A 17,804-nucleotide genomic window follows, 5' to 3' on the forward strand; every position below is an offset into this window, starting at 1 on the left:
GGGCTCGCTGCACTCGCCACGCTGCGGGTACAGTGGCGCGCCACGCTATCTATTCTCCCTCCAGGGGGGTCGTGGACCTCCAAGAGGGAGAAAAGATGTCGGTATGCCAGTGGTCGGGATTCCGGCGCCGGTATGCTGGTTGTCGGGAGTCCGGCCGCCGGCAAACAGAAGGCTACGCGTTAACATGACCCAGATTTTGGGGGACACTTATTCCTTGCAGGTTCCCCACAAAAATGGGTATTTTCGGGGAATAGGCCGCAAATAATTATTGATAAATAGGCCCTAAATGTTGTCAGTAAGCCAGGGCCTATCAGTCAGTAATAATAAATGTAATTAATCTGAGGAATGCCGGAGAGACAAATGCCACGAGCAGGCAATGTGTCAACCATCGGGGCTGGGCTTGTGGTGTATTGCGTCAGGCGGGGCGGAGTTACGGTCAGACACTGCACAGACAGAGACAGCGGGTGTGAGAGGTGCTGGAGGAAATGAAAGCACCAGGGGAAGCGGATAGGAGGGTGGCTGAGCCCGGACCGCACTGTACCGGGGAGGTAAGGAGCAAGCAAGGGGGAAGCGGTCGGTGACGTATAGCGACTGTACAAAATAGAGTGCGGGAGGGCCCTCACTCACTTGTGTTTTGTAACCCGGTAAAGCCGCTGTGACATTATCCCGCTGTCCTACTGTCAGTCAGTCCCCATATAGCCGGTGGCCGGACAGACCCCACTATACCCACCCAGTGGCAGGGCTGACTACACTATGCCCAGTGCAAAGGCTGACCCCACTATACCCAGTGCCACGAGCCATCCCCTGTGCTGTCCGCAGTCCAGGTGTTACTTCGCTCACATTGTGCAGCTGCGTGCACAGGAGTGTGGGTGGTTTGGGGGTGCAGGTGGGGAACTATCCTCGCTGTCTGTGTACATGGGTCCTGTGGCATGGGTGGGAGGCTCTTACGTGTCCCGGGGCAGCTGCCAGTAATTATCTAGGCTAATTTCCCTTATTACAGACCGCAAATAACACTGTTTGTCTTAGCTGGGACTTCTTGGAAGTGCATTATAGAGTGAGAATTAACTGTATGTGCCTTTCCTAATAAGTGCAAACCTGGAAGTGAACTTCAAAAGGTTATCTTCAATGTATACTGAGTTCAGGGACTACACATGTGTATATCTTACAAATAAAGGTATATTTTACTGTTCTTTTTGAGATTTTGCTAAGGACCTAAATGGATGGGGCAGGTGACCCTGTTTTCCCCCTGAAAAAAATGAGTTTTAGGCTTGGTGTTCCTGGCAGTAGAATAAAGCTGTCTGGTAAACAAACAATTATCAAACTAATATTGGTCAACATTATTGGGAAAGCTTGTCCTTGAACATTTGTTTTATGTAATGGGACATGAATAAACAACAGTCTGGACTGTACTCTGAGTCACTGACACCTGTTGCGCTAAACTGTGTACATGTTATTGGAGAAGTATCTGTCTGGTATATGGAGACATAGATACATTGGAAACAAAACATTATAATAAAAAATAAATAAATAATAATAAAAGATAATGAGCTGGATCTACATCCCAGTATTTTCTGTAGGTTTTATTTCATATATAAATAACCTATGGTTCTACACGTGTGGAACTAAAAGATTTAGCATGCCATTCCAGCCACAGTTTGCAGCAAGTAGAAGCTGACAGGACACGTTAGTGCAATGGAGCAAGTTGAGTAGGCACAATCTGTCTGTAAAGGTGGGTACACACTATTAGATATATCTGCAGATCAATTGATCTGCAGATATATCTATGTACGGATCGGGCAGTGTGCTGTGCATACACACAGCCCGATCCGTCGGGGGACTGACGTCATGAACGAGCGCCCGCCCAGTTCACCTGTCAATCACCGCCGGCCGCCGCAGCATGTGTACGGGCGGTCGGACGACCGCCCCGTACACACACAGCGACGGGCCAATATATCGTTAGATATATTGGCTGTCGGCTGTGCTGCGCGGCCGACGCGATACGTCTGTGAACGACGGAGTTCACAGACGTATCGCCCGTACACACTGGCCGACGGTCCCGCGATGTATCGGCCGTTCAAGAGAACGGCCGATACATCGACCAGTGTGTACGGGCCTTAACTCTGGCGAATACTTCGAAAAAATGTAATGCTCACTTTTGTTTGTAAATAATGGGGCAGATGTATTAACCTGGAGAAGGCATAAGGAAGTGATAAACCAGTGATATGTGCAAGGTGATAAAGGCACCAGCCAATCAGCTCCAATATGTAAATTAACAGTTAGGATCTGATTGGCTGGTGCCTTTATCACCTTGCACATATCACTGGTTTATCACTTCCTTATGCCTTCTCCAGGTAAATACATCTGCCCCATAATTACTTATTGCACACCCCTCGTAATTTTGTAGCATTTGGATTATCGCATGATGCCTATGTCTGCTATAATGCAACATTTGACAGAAGTGTGTAATAAGTGACTTTTGACTGTGGTTGAAACCTGAGTGGAGGCCCCTTGGCAGTCGAAAGTCTTGCGGCCCCCCTTGCATATCATCTCCTAATACATTTTCAATTTTACCAACCAACAGTCTACGATCTGGAAACTGTAATGTGAATTTGATGTCTATGGTTTATGTACTTTAAGTTAATGGATACATTCTCTATAGCATTTTTAATGTAAAGTTTTGTTATCTTTTGGAAACCATTTAAGAAAGCTTTATTGTAATTTTCTTTCAAGATCAAATCAATATCATTTTGATCCTTTGTTGCAAGGCCCTTAAAAGGCAATGGGGCCATAGGCCCATGCCTACTCTGCCTATTTTGTAATTTGGCACAGGTTTGTAATTTCAATGCCAAATCATCACAGCTTCCAACCCGTCCATCTCCGATTTTCATGAAATTTGGTAGGATGTTATGCAAGATAGTTACTTCCATATGTTAAATTTCCCAGACCCGTCTGTGTTTTCCCGCACTGCTGTGTCGCTGCTCCGCGAATACAGGCAGAGGCATTTGCATTACTGAGATGCGATTGCATCTTCCTGCCCGCACACTGTGTGCCCTGCGCCTGCTCACGCGCACTGGGCCAATATTCGGGAGTATGCGATCGCATCTCAGATGCAACACATACTGAATAAGGCCCAGTACCAGGAATATGAACTTTTGTATATGTGTGTCAAAAAGAAATAATAGAGAGTGTATAGTTGCTACACAACTGACATGAGGAAGCAAGACGAGGACCTGGAACGCAAACATTTGCTTTTATACCAGGAACATGGAATAGCTTAATAATGAAAAGGTGTTCTACATAAATAAAAGGTTTTGTAATTTGCGACTATAATTATGCTTGGTGGTTAGGTTGTGTCATGAATATTCATGCAACATCACAGGAGATTTTAATTACTTTTCTACATCCCAATAGTCACTCACCACTATATGTGTACCCTCATCAGCCAGACATCTTGAACATTCCAAGAGAACACGTTCTCATTATGGGCGTAATTCCAAGTTGATCGCAGCAGGATTTTTTTTAGCAGTTGGGCAAAACCATGTGCACTGCAGGGGGGAGGCAGATTTAACATGTGCAGAGAGAGTTAGATTTGGGTGTGGTGTGTTCAATCTGCAATCTAATTTGCAGTGTAAAAATAAAGCAGCCAGTATTTACCCTGCACAGAAATAAAATATCCCACCCAAATCTAACTTTCTGCACATGTTATATCTGCCTCCCCTGCAATGCACATGGTTTTGCCCAACTGCTAAAAAAAATCCTGCTGCGATCAACTTGGAATTACCCCCCTATAGCTGATCCTCGGACTGCAACTAGATGAACCTACACACTACGTGCTGTGGATACCCAAAACATAGAAGAAGCATTGCTGCTGAGGAGGAGGAGACACTGGCTTGTAAAGTGGCCTGCACACTGGGTGATATCTTAAATTATTCATATCTTTTCAGTGTGGATGCATCAGCGATGAGCATGCCCGCAATCGTTCATCGATTTTCATTGATACACGCCAGTCAATTAATTTTGATGCTATAGATGTATGTACTCTCATATCATCCAAATTGACCATCGATATTGTCCAGTGTGTAAGTAAAATCGACCATTGATAATATCGATGGTTGAAAACTTCTCCCAGTGTGTAGGCCCCTTGAGTTTTCCTCAGAATTGTATACAGTATTATACATCACTCTTTTGTACAGAAATTCAGATGCGGATTTAGGGGTGAGGGCGCCCCTAGGCACAACAGTAATGGCTGCAAACTATGATATTTTTTTTAAATTACTGTATGTGTACATATTTACTAGTAGGACAGCTTACAGGGGCAGTATGTACATGTCCTACTCATTTACGCTCCAATCAAGATGGCATATGGTGCAGTACAGTGGAAATAGTTACTGATACATTTTGGGCTAACAGTACCAACACAAGCATCCAAGTTTATAACCCAAAACATAGAAAAAGCACTGCTGAGGAGGAGGAGGCGGCACTGACTTGCAAGTTTTCCTCAGAATTGTATACAGCATTATAGATCACTCTATGGTACAGAAATCTCGTAATCGCAATAATTGAATGTCATATGTATAATTTTCTGTTTTTTTTTTTTTTTTTTTTCTCCTGCTCCCAAAGGCATCTCAAAATGAAACTCATTCCTAAGAGATTGTATTTAACTGTATAACATACTTTCTCCGTCAGGGTCCATAGGTTATAACATTGGAGATATAATGAAGCAACAGCGGATTTGCACGAATCGGTCAAAGCTTTTCGGCCTCCCAGCATGCAACGGGCTCAGGCAAATCAGTTTTTTTTGTTTGGTGCGGCAGGAGCCGGACCATGTTCAGAAAGCTGCTGGTTTTTAGCAGCCCTAAGCTTTCTTATTTTATTTTTATAGTCTTACTATTTGTTCTTGAGTGACCTTTCTAAAAAGCGTCTTATACGTACCTTAGAAAGAGTCACTCCAACAACTCCGCCGGGTCGCAACAACGCTTACCCACGAGTACAGTGCTGTTACAGTAGGTGTCTGTGTCGGATACACTAGCAGGTCCAGCAGACGTTACCAGGCTGTGGCCGGAGCACAGGGAGAGGGTAAGGCATCTGTTCTGCTTAAAAGGGGGGAAACAAACACAGCCGCACTGTTTTGGAAGGAGACTACCAAACAGTCGCTGACGCGGCTGCCACCTCAGGTGCACCAGCGCTAGGCCTTAGGGATCATAGGCTCCAGGAATAGTATGAGGCTGCGATCCCTAGGATTGATGTCAGCAGTGGGGAGTCAGACGCTCTCCTGGTCGCCTCTCCCCCTGGTTCATGACCAGTTTCCTCCGTTTTCTCCCGCCATGAACTGGTTTCCCGCTTCCATCGGAGATGCTGAATACGAAGGGGACCCAGTCGCAGCATAGGCGGCTGTGTGACTGGTGCATCTGTGTTCACTGAGCGTGTGTGCTCACTATAGGTTCATGGAGCGGCAGTGTACACTAGTAGCGTCTGGATCCACTCAGCGTTCGGAAACGTATTGATCGGTCCTGGAAGCGGGGTGAGTCTCTCTGTATCCCACTCTACTGAGTATGAGTAATACAGCACTAAGTCTCCAGCTACCTTTTGAGTATGAATAGTTAGATAAGTGCCTCTTGCATATGAGTCTGTATACTATTCCTGTTGTTTCTTTCGCTATGCGTCTGAATACGGTAGATCTGTTTAAAGATGATTCAGTAATATGTTCTCCTACATACTTGAAATGTATTTGTAGTTGATTATGTGCTCATATTGCTTATTATACTAATGTATAACATGTGACTGACTGCTAGTGTGATTGCTGACTTTACTATACTGTCAGGTTTTTTTTCTGTTCCGATCCTCAATGCTGGTGCATAGCCGGGTAGGGTAGATTGTATGTTACTTTAAAAAGCTTAAAGTGATTACAGTCACAAATTGTGTAGTACACTGTGGAAGTGTTGATTTTTTTTATCATGTCTAAGAGCGGCAAAGGTGGGGAAGATACACTTGCAGCAACACCAACACTCATATCATGTTTCTCTTGCAAAGCTGGGTTAACCTCTCAGGATCTGGTTCAGGATGGTTTATGTGCAAATTGTTTTAGCTTTCACCAGTGTCTCTTGAAAAAATACAAGGCAGATTCAGGTGCAGGTTGATCCGCCTTGTGCTATGTTTGCACAGACATTGGGGTAATTCAGAGTTGATCGCAGCAGCAAATTTGTTAGCAGTTGGGCAAAACCATGTGCACTGCAGGTGTGGCAGATAAAACATTTGCAGAGAGAGTTAGATTTGGGTGGGTTATTTTGATTCTGTGCAGGGTAAATACTGGCTGCTTTAATTTTACACTGCAATTTAGATTTCAGTTTGAACGCACCCCACCCAAATCTAACTCTCTCTGCAAATGTTATATCTGCCCCCCCCCCCTGCATTGCACATGGTTTTGCCCAACTGCTAACAAATTTGCTGCTGCGATCAACTCTGAATTAGGCCCATTATCCAGTACTAGGTGATTCATCGCGCCCTACGGGCGCTCTTCACACCGTCGTAAGGGGCTACGCCCCCGTAACCTCCAGAGAAATGTCCAGGTGTAGAATAGTAGGGCGTCTGTGAGTATGTGGCTGCGTTAGGTGTATAGAATCTGGAATGTACGCTCGTGTGCCTTGTCCCGCGGTGTGGTTGTCTGGTGGTGGCTTGGAACATACATGTCTTCCGCGGGGCTGGAGCCAGTTGCGGCGATACACCTAACGGAGGTACAGAGTGAGGTGCGGGGTGCTTGCAGTGTGATGCAGTGGTGCATGTGCAGCAACGGGCAGTGTTAACATGGTGTGTGCTGGTCCGTTGCGCGGACGGCGGCTCCCGGCCTGCATGTCCCCTCAGTAGCTGGATTTGGTAGCTGGTGACGGGGTTTGGCGGAGGTAGGGTTCCGTGGTGTGGGGTGCGGGTGTCAGTCGGGGTTTGGGTGACTGTGTGTTGCCGGGAAAGGAGGCTGTCGTTTCCACAGGCCTGCAGTGTGTGTGTGTGTGTGTGTGTGTGTGTGTGTGTGTGTGTGTGTGTGTGTGTGTGTGTGTGTGTGTGAGCTGGCAGCTGTGTGCGGAGCATTGTGCGTGCAGTGGGAGTGTTGTGTGAGCAGGGATGGGTCGGTCGTGTGGAGTTGTGCAAATGGCGCGTGTTGGTCTGCATGCCCCCCTGTGTTAGGTGGTGATGGGGTTGCATAAGTGAGGGGTCCATGGCGTGGGGTGTGGGTATATATGGGGGCATCAAGCCCTGGGGGGCCCAGGGTACCCAAGACAGAAGGCCCCCCCTCCCCACGATCACCAGCACCCCACACCCCCAGCGGCCGCTGATAACCAGCACCCCCCACCGATCACCAGCACCCCCCCCCCCCGCCGATCACCAGCACCCCCCACCGATCACCGTCAACCCCAGCGCCCCCCCCCCCAATGATCACCAGCAACCCCAGCGCCCCCCCCCCCAGTCACCAGCACCCCCTGCCGATCACCAGAACCCCCAGGGCCCCCCCCCCACCGATCGTCAGCACCCCCGCCGATCACCAGCACCCCCAGGGCCCCCCCCCCAGTGATCACCAGCAAAACCCCCCCCCCCCACGATCACCAGCACTCCCCCACCGATCACCAGCACCCCCAGCGGCTTCCACCGATCACCAGCACCCCCCCTCCCCCCAATCACCATCAACCCCAGCGCCCCTCACCCACCACAACCCCCTCGCCAATAACCGGCGGCCCCCACCGATCACCAGCACTCCCTTCCCCCCCTCCCCCCGGCTGCACGCGTTGCTCACCTGGCAACGGGAGCAGCGCTGCAGCAGGGAGAGAGGACACCAAGTTGCCGGGGCCGGAGGGATCCACGCTGCCGCTGGAGGAGTGCGGGCTGTGTATGCGGCTTCCTCCTCTCGGGCAGCACGGTCAAGCAATCTCCAGCCTCCGCCGCCAGCATCAACTCTCCTGGTAGCAGCAGAGGCTAGAGATTGCTCGACCATGCTGCCCGAGAGGAGGGGAGAGGAAGCCGCATACACAGCCCGCACTCATCCCGCGGCAGCGTGGATCCCTCCTGGCCTGGCGACAGAGCTCCGGCTGGGGGTCCCCTTAAGATAGGAGGTCCCGGGGTAGTGGCCTACCCGCCATTAATCCGGCTCTGGGTGTATATAGTGTGACCGGGCATGGTGGGGTGTCCGTCCAGTGGCGGATTTTCCCTGGTGAGTGTGTCCGGATTATGTGGCTGCTGCTCCCGCTGTCCACCTCCCTACGTGTACGTAGTGTTCTGCTGACACAGGGCAGAGGCTGCTGACTCAGCCCTGTGACTCCACCCAGCATTACGGCCTAGCACAAAGTCACAGATTTGGCCTAATATATAGGAGCTGAACGGATAAATCCAACTCCTGTACAAGGGATAGGTTACACAATTAACCCTTACATGCAGCTTCCCACCTGCGGTTTATCACTTCCAGCAGCAGCCTCTAAAAAGAAACAGACTGATAAGCCAGTGGTAAGTAAATCTTTATCCTCACAGGCTACACATGTTTCAGATGAGGATTCATCGGAGGATGAAAGCTCAAACTCTGGTTCGGCATACGAAGAAGAGGAGGAAGGTCTCGGCTCAGTGGATATAGCTGAGTTAATTAAAGCAATGAAAGCCATTCTATTCTTAGAGGACTCAGCAGAGCCTGTGTTAAAAACTAAGACATCTGTGTTTAAATGTCCCAAAACTGTTAAGTCTGAGTTTCCGGGGTCAGATCAGCTGACGGAAATCATGGAAAAGGCTTGGGCTACGCCCAATAATAAGTTTAGAATTCCTAGGAAATGGAATTCCAATTATCCTCTTCCAGCTGGGGATTGTTTAAAAAAGGAGGTGGCTCCCAAGGTAGATACACATGTGATTCGATTAGTGCGAAAATCTACATTACCTCTGACTTCAACATCATTAAATGATGTCACAGATAGGAGAGTGGATGGTTTTTAAAAAAAAAAAAATGTCCCTGTCTGGGGCAGTCACAGGACCAGCCATGGCTACAGCTTGGATGGCGAAAGCAGTGGCTGCCTAGGCTGATGCATTGGAGGGGGATTTTTCAATGGCATCTAGAGAGTAAAAATCCTATAGAGCACATATAAAACAGGCTGCAATGTTCTTGGAAGAAGCAGCTTTGGATATGGGTACTATTGCCTCCAGGGCATCAGCTTCAACAATAGCTGCTCGCAGAGCAGTTTGGCTATGTACGTGGAAAGCTGATTCAGAAACTAAGAAGGTTTTGGAATCTTTGCCTTTTTCTGGAGATATTCTTTTTGGTAAAGAATTGACAGATATTTGGGAGTCAGAAGCAGACTCCGAGAAGGTAATGTTTCCTTCCACATACAAATTCAAACCTATAGTTCCAGCTTTTCGGCCCTTTTGGTCTCAAGGAAAAGCTAAAGGAAAAGGTGATGGCAGCCGGCCCCAGTAGAACAAGTCTGGTAAGACTAAAAAGCATTGGGCTACCAGAAGACCGGTTGGTAAAACAGAAAATAAGCCATCAGCCTGATGCTGCGGGCCTCTACCTGGGGGATCCCATGGTGGGGGGCCGGCTTCTTCAGTTTGCACAGATCTGGCAGCAGACTACAACAGATGCCTGGATGCAGGAAACGGTATCTCTGGGTTATGCTTTTGCCTTCAAGAAGCACCCTCCTCAACGTTTTTTTTTTTAACCAGCCCGCTCGGGTAGAGATGAAGGTCAGGGCTTTGCAAGAGACAGTTCAGAAATTGCTTTAGTCAGGAGTAATCATTCCAGTTCCTCCTGCACAATGAGGACAGAGTTTTTACTCCAAACTGTTTCTAGTTCAGAAGCCAAATGGGTCATTCTCCCCCATTCTCAATCTCAAAGTGCTTAACAAATACATTTGGGTACCTCTGTTTCATGTGGAGACTCTACGTTCTATCATTTTGGCCGTGGAGCCAGAGGATTATATGGTATCCCTGGATATCCAGGATGCTTACCTACATGTTCCTATAGCACTGTCCAATCAGTGCTATCTCAGGTTCGCTATCCTTCAACAGCATTTTCAGTTCCAGGTCCTACCTTTTGGGTTAGCCACAGCCCCCAGATTATTTACCAAAATTATGGTGGTAATGGCATCTTATCTCTGCCAGTAGGGGATAAGAATTTTTCCGTACCTTGACAGTCTATTAATCCTGGCACAGTCGCAGGAATTGCTGCTATGTCATTTGCAACAGACAATAACGTGTCTGCTAAGGCACGGGTGGCTCATAAATTCATAAATTGGGCAAAATCGTGTCTGGGTCCGTCACAGCGGATGACTCACTTGGTGGCTGTACTGGATTCAAGTCTTCAGAGTAATTTTACCTCTGAACAAGATATCCAGAGTTCAGTCAAGGATTCAGGAGTTGCTACACAGTCAAAAGGTATCCATTCACGCAGCAATGCGTGTGATGGGATTGATTGTGTCAACATTCGACATGGTGGCGTATGCACAGTTCCACTCGAGGCAGCATCTGATCCTTGCCAAATGCAATGGGTTGCATCAGATGGACGTAAGAAGGTCATTAGCCTGGTGGCTACAGACATCCCATCTGGACAAGGGGAGACCCTTTTGGATATCAGATTGGGAAATTCTGACGTCAGATGCCAGTCTCCAGGGCTGGGGAGCAGTGTCAGGAAGGTTTTGTTTCCAGGGGCAGTGGACCAAGGAAGAAGGTTGCTATATTGGAACTTCGGGCCATATACATGGCACTGATTCAGGCAAAGCACATTCTTCAGGGAAAACCAGTTCAGATCCGCTCGGACAATGCGATGGCAGTAGCGTACCTCAACCATCAGGGAGGAACTCGCTGCCAAAGTACTATGAAGGAGGTAAGTCACATACTAAAGTGGGCAGAACTTCATCATCCAGCCTTGTCCGCAGTGTTCGTTCCGGGAGTTCTAAACTGGGAAGCAGGTTTTCTCAGTCGACACACCATTCAGGCAAGCGAATGGGCTCTACACCCGGAGGTCTTCCAGACTCTAGTAGACAAGTGGGGGTTGCCAGAGATAGATCTCGTGGCACCCCGTCAGAACAACAAAGTTCTCGCATACGGGTCAAGAACAAAGGATCCCAGAGTGATGTTTGTGGATGCTCTGTCGGTGAGATGGGTCTTTCATCTGGCCTATGTGTTTCCTCCAATCACCTTATTACCCAGGGTGGTAAGAAAGATAAAGCAAGGAAAGGGTGCCGTGATACTAATAGCTCCGGCTTGGCCCAGAAGACATTGGTATAGAGATCTGCAGAGAATGTCGATGGATGCTCCCTCAACGTCCAGATCTACTGATGCAGGGTCCTTGTTATCACAGACATCTGGATCGACTATCTTTGACGGCGTGGCTCTTGAAACCTCTATCCTGAAGTCAAGAGGATTCTCACAACAAGTAATTCAAACAATGCTCAGAGCAAGGAAATCTTCCTCAGCTTGCATTTATCACCAAATATGGCAAACCTATATTCATTGGTGCAGTGAACGGAAAATGGACCCTAGGTTTTTCAGAGTTTCCAGGGTCTTAGCATTCCTTCAGGCAGGAATGGATAAAGGGTTGAAGGTGGCTTCCTTGAGAGTGCAAGTGTCAGCATTAACTGTATGGTTCCAAAAGAAAATTGCCAACTTACAGGATGTGCGTACTTTTCTCCAGTGAATGCTGCACAATCAACCTCCTTTTTGTTCCTCCTACAATGCCTTGGGACTTAAGTTTAGTCCTAAAGGCCCTTCAGGTTGCCCCATTGAACCACTTTATTAAGTTAATCTTAAATGGTTGACAGCTAAAGTTCTGCTGGCCATGGCGTTGGCTAGAAGAGTATCCGATTTAGGGGCATTGTTATGTCGTCCTCCATTTCTGATCTTTTATCCAGATAGAGCGGTTCTTAGAACTAAATCTGGGTATCTTCCCAAGATGGTGTCTAAATTTCACCTTAACGAAGAAATTGTAGTCCCTGCTTTCCAGGAACCGGGCCTTTCTGCGGGAAATGCATCACTGGACGTGGTCCGTGCCTTAAGGATCCACGTGTATCGTACCAGTGCCATCAGAAAGACAGATTCTCTCTTCGTTCGCTACGGATTTCACAAGACGATGGCCTGCTGATAAGCAGACACTGGCAAGGTGGCTTCGGATGACTATTTCAGAAGCATATTCTCAGGCTGATCTCCCTGTTCCGGCTAATGTCTCTGCTCACTCTACTCTTAAGGTAGGTCCATCATGGACAGCACAACGTGGTACTTCAGCAGAACAGATATGTAAGGCAGCCACATGGTCTTCCATTAACACATTAGACATTATGCCATGGATACCTTTTGCCTCTCACGACGCTGAATTCTGGCAACAGATTTTCCTGTCCACTAAATTGCTTTGGGAAATCCCAATGTTATCCTGTGGATAACCTGTGGACCCTTCCAGACAAATATACTTTATGGTAAGAACTTACCATTGATAACGGTATTTCTCCTAAATCCACAGGATCCACAAGAATCCCACCCTGACTCATCTGATTTGAGGATTTTTACTCACTAACCTCTTCTTTCTTGTACGGAAGGGTGTGAATGTGTGTTCTTCTCGTCTGATTAGGGCTATCTATGATGCTCCTGCCTTGAGCTTTGGGAATACAACTGATTTGCCTGAGCCAGGAGGCGGGGATATATGGACGGGCCCGTTGCATGCTGGGAGACCGAAAAGCTTTGACCGATTGGTGCAAATCTGCTCTCGCTTCATCATATCCCCAATGTTATACTGTGGACTTAGGAGAAATACCGTTATCAACGGTAAGTTCTTACCATAACATGTATTTATGTACCAAAAAATTAAAAGTACACTGATGGGGTTTTTTTTGTTTGTTTATTTAGATATTCAAGGTCAAAGGTCACATCGTGACCTTGAAATTTAAAAGTATATATTTAAATCTAAACCTATTTTTTATTAAAACTATGGTCCCTTCGCTTCAAAACAAGACCAACATGAAAGTTCTACCACAATTAGGAGCAAAGTTATGATTTGTTTTAGTTGACCTTGCAAGCATAAAGTGTAATTTTATTTTGTCATGTTTGCAACCCTGTTGCATATACACGGTGTATCCCTGAGGGCTAAAATTTTACATATGAAAGTAACTGTCTCGCATCTTACCAAATTTCAAGAAAATCTGAGACAGTCTGGTTGAAAAGTTAATTTTTTTTTAGTGATGAGCGGATTCGGTTTTACTCGGCTCTCAAAACGGCATCTTATTGGCTCACAGATGTCACGTGTTTTGGATAGCCAATAAGATGCCGTTTTGAGAACCGAGTAAAACCGAATCCGCTCATCACTATTTTTTTGTGATGATTTGGCATGGAATGACCCAACAGTAGTATGCATATAAAGCAACTGAGAAAAGCTTGTTTACGTTTAATGCTTTAACTGAGATATGCAGAAAGAAATGTAATGTAATCGGTGCTTACCGAGTCTTGTATTTCTCCTTCTTGTAGTCAATCCCAGCTATAAACTATGTCTCTGAACACCAGTGTCAAGCTGGTGGTGACAGGAGATGACTTTGGATACTGCCCTCGCAGAGATGTTGGCATCGTAGAATGTTTCAATGCCGGAGCCATTTCTAATGTGTCTCTGCTGGTAAATGGCAGCTCCGCAGCGTCTGCCGCAGACCTGGCTCGCAGGTAACATGACTGATGTTTATTTGTAAGATTGATGTAAAGACCCTAACCAACTAATGCACTCATGCCTTCCCTTGCATGTGTGCTGGTTATTCAATATAAACAGTAAGCATTTGTGGGTTTTTCTAGCATCAGTAACAATACATGTCTTATCCTAATGTATACAGTACCTACAGTGACACAACACCCTGTTAACAAATATTTGCCAGTTCATTTTAAAAGCCATTTTAACACTTTCATAACCATTTGTGACCTGACCACATTTCACAGTTTGGCTAATTGTTGGTTAACGCAATAAAAAAAAACTATATTTCTTGGTAATATTGGTTTATATGTCTAATAATTTTCTAACGTTGTGGCAATGTATTTAATCATTGCAGTAGGAAAGACAAATTTGTCCAGTGTACCGGAGGAGTAATATGTTTACAGTATATGTTAGGGATGACATTCATACTGTAGGTACTTGTATTTTTGTGGACAAAGAACAAATTGTCAGACTAAATAGTAGGGCTTCCTAATATCTGATTCATTCTTTCTAAAGATAAATCGTTAGTACCTACAGCAACCTATGGCAAATGGGAGATTGTGTTGTTATGGGTACTATTTTGTGTTAGTTAAATATATACCGTATATACTCGAGTATAAGTCGACCCGAATATAAGCCGAGGCACCTAATTCTACCACAAAAACCTGGGAAAACTTTATTGACTCGAGTATAAGCCTAGGGTGGGAAATGCAGCTCTAGCCGTACACAGCCCACAGTGCCAGATATGCCCCCACAGTGCCAGATATGCCCTCATACTTCCAGATATGCCCTCATACTGCCAGATATGCCCTCATGCTGCCAGATATGCCCCACAGTGCCAGATGTGCCAGATATGCCCTCATGCTGCCAGATATGCCCCACAGTGCCACATATGCCCCCTCATGCTGCCAGATATGCCCCCTCATGCTGCCAGATATGCCCCCTCATGCTGCCAGATATGCCCCCTCCCCAAGTGCCAAATATGCTCCCCCAGTGCCTGGTACTTACCCCTCCGTCGATCCCGCGCTTTCTTCTGAAGGAGGGACACGGAGCACACAGCTCTCCGGCGGCCGCGGCGGGTCTATTAAAGGAAGTGCCGGTTCGTGATCAGAGGTCACGAACGGGTACTTCCTATAATAGACCCGCCAGAGATGCAGGAGGGACACAGGAGAGGCGCGCGCTGTGCGCTCCGTGTCCCTCCTTTACACTGCTCTGCCTGTCACACTGACTGACTCGAGTATAAGTCGAGGTGGCTTTTTCAGCACAAAAAAAAGTGCTGAAAAAGTCGGCTTATACTCGAGTATATACGGTACTTTTTTGCAATAGCTTTTGTGTATTAATTCACTAGGGGAAAAAGGACAAAATCTTCTTGTAGATGCCTCCGGTACAGATTGTTTCTTTAAAAGATAAACAAATGTTAACATATAATAAATGCTTTCTGACTAACTATAAACACCTCTGTGTGGATGGATGTATCCAGACCTGTCTTCTACTTTGTGTTGTAGATATAATATTCCCATTGGCCTGCATGCCAATCTCTCAGAAGGTGTCCCAGTATGTAGAGAACTTTGTCAAAGCTCCACTCTTCTCAACGCTCATGGGGTATTTCATGGGAAGATGGGTATCCGAAAAGCACTAGCACAGGGACTGCTCAGCATGTCGGAGGTGGGTCATTGATCTATTATTTAATGCATGCGAAAAGCGTACATTTAAAAAAAAACAAAAAAACTGTTCATGTTCCGTAAACAATTATAATTTAAAATGCATTTTTCATTTTGTTTTGGGATCTAATGGACAGTAACCTAATTTGTACACTCACTGTGAGACAAGGTGTGGTTAGTTATGTGAAACATAACCTCTTCACTGCTTTGCTATCAGCCCATATTGCAAGGGGTTATTCCTCTTCTGGGATCATCACTGACTGTTGGGGCCTCAATAACCTATAGGCTAGTCCAGCGGTTCCTAAACACCACCTTTACAGTCCATGTTTTAAAGACAACCATGCATCAGCACAGATGGATACATAAAAATTGACTAAGGTACTAATTAAGGCCTAATTCAGACCTGATCGCAGCAGCAAAATTGTTCTCTAATGGGCAAAACCATGTGCAGTGCAGGTGGGGCAGATATAACATGTGCAGAGAGAGTTAGATTTGGGTGGGTTATATTGTTTCTGTGCAGGGTAAATACTGGCTGCTTTATTTTTACACTGCAATTTAGATTTCAGTTTGAACACACCACACCCAAATCTTGACTCTTTCTGCACATGTTATATCTGTCCCACCTGCAGTGCATATGGTTTTGCCCATTAGAGACATTTTTTTGCTGCTGCAATCAGGTCTGAATTAGGCCCTTAGTCTCCTATTCTCAAGCATGAATATCCATAAAACCTGGACTATAATGGTGGAGTTTAAGAACCTGTGAGCGAGTCTGTACAGATGGCATTTTAGAACTGGAATAATGGCACTGTCTAGGGTATTCACAATGCTTACTGGACAGAAGCCAAAGTTATTATGACAAAAGTAAAATGTCTTTCAGTTACAGATAATATGGCTTCCACTTCATTGCAGCACAGTGAACACCTGCCAAAGGGAATATCATTGTGTGATCAAGTCTGATTGTGTAATACATAGGTTTATATTTGAAGAGACGAATGGATGTAGATGTTGTGTAAAAATGTTGTGTTTTTTTTTTTTTATGGTTGAAGATATTATGACCTAGGAATCATCTAATTTGCGTGACATGACTAAATTGCTCTACTTATCATGCAGAACCTCAGATATTAGGATTCGTGACTGTGAAACAACAGGTCTATTCTTTAATTGTTTTGCTGTGATCAGTGGTTTCCACTACTGATTGTCTGTACAGTGACAATCCATGATCATTGGGGACAATTCAGTTGTTTTCCCCCAGTGCTACCACTTGCAGTGGGGGGAAAACAACAATTAAATTGCCCTGATGGACACCTAAAAGCATTTGAATCGCCCCCCTTAAGTGTCTACACGATTTTCAAAGCTCCATTGAAAACTGTTAACTGTAAGAGAAATGGATTTACAATAGACACAGTATTGATAATAAACGTGAAAAAAGAAAAGTGACTGATTGCGCTATTTCTCCAGGTGCGTATATGAATAAAAACACGTGTTTTTCACTTCTCTGGTGTTTATTTTAGTACAAACGTTCTATCTCATACAACAATATAATAAAAAAAATTAAGTATGCATACTCATTAGGGGCACATTCTAAAAAATTATTTTATAATAATAAAAATGATGATATTTCTCTGTTTTAAACATCCAGTGCTCAAATCTATCAGAGACAATTAATAGTTACACTCCTGGATTAAAATGCAACATAATTTATGTATCCACAACGTTTAAACGGTGATTTTCCAAGGTGAAAACTCAGTTCTCTGTTTAAAGACACAATTTCCACAACATTGAATATTGCTTATCTTCGTTGTATTAGAACTCAGTCTTTAGCATAGGACCACAGTTCTCATTCATATAATTGCAAAGTCCATGGACTGACAGTTTCTAAATTGAGCCGCTTACCACCGTGTCCGTGGATGCAGACGTGATGGGGAGATCCTCGCCGTGCACAGCGATGCTGGTTTGCTTTCCTTCTCCCCGTCCGTCCTCCGTGGTGGTAGCGGTGCTGGATGGTTTCTAACCCTCAACGTGAGTGGGGCTGCTTGTATGTGGACAATTTTCAGAATAGACTCTCCACCTTGCTAGCCGCGTCTCCTTTGATTGCAGTTCAGCTGGAGCGGCAGGTGTGTAGGAGGTCTCGTTGGTTGTCCTTAGCCCCCAATCCGGCAGGGTTGATCCCAAACAATGTCGCTGATCACTTGGCAGGGTGAAAGGCAATTCTCTAACGCGTTTCGCACACAGGTGCTTCCTCAAAAAAAAACGTAGAATGAAATAAAAAAGTTGCCATGCATTATTTTTCTGTAAGTACATTGTTAATGTGATTCTCATAGTTATCACTTAATTACTTCTGACAGCTCCTTTTAGAGAGCAAAGGGTAGTGCACGATATGAGCAAGTGCTAAGGCCTAAAGCTATTCATCATATAAATGATTTACAAGTTTGACAATATAAATTTACAATAAAACATGTAACCCAGGT

General features: G+C 45.6%; 1 protein-coding gene across 2 annotated transcripts in view; it reads left to right on the plus strand.

Moving 5' to 3' along the window:
* The first annotated feature begins 424 nt into the window (after positions 1–424).
* YDJC (YdjC chitooligosaccharide deacetylase homolog) overlaps positions 425–17,804 on the plus strand; it is a 46,756-nt gene continuing 29,376 nt past the window's right edge. For both annotated transcript variants that reach the window (XR_010256912.1, XM_063964787.1), the window contains exons 1-3: positions 425–548; positions 13,468–13,653; positions 15,181–15,340. Coding sequence is in view for 1 of the 2 variants with exons in the window: in XM_063964787.1 (XP_063820857.1) it covers positions 13,487–13,653; positions 15,181–15,340 (327 nt within the window). In the remaining variant the exon portion in view is untranslated. The remainder of the gene's footprint in view (positions 549–13,467; positions 13,654–15,180; positions 15,341–17,804) is intronic.

Source organism: Pseudophryne corroboree, chromosome 1 (genome assembly GCF_028390025.1).
Source record: "Pseudophryne corroboree isolate aPseCor3 chromosome 1, aPseCor3.hap2, whole genome shotgun sequence".
In the NCBI taxonomy this organism is placed as follows: Eukaryota; Metazoa; Chordata; class Amphibia; order Anura; family Myobatrachidae; genus Pseudophryne; species Pseudophryne corroboree.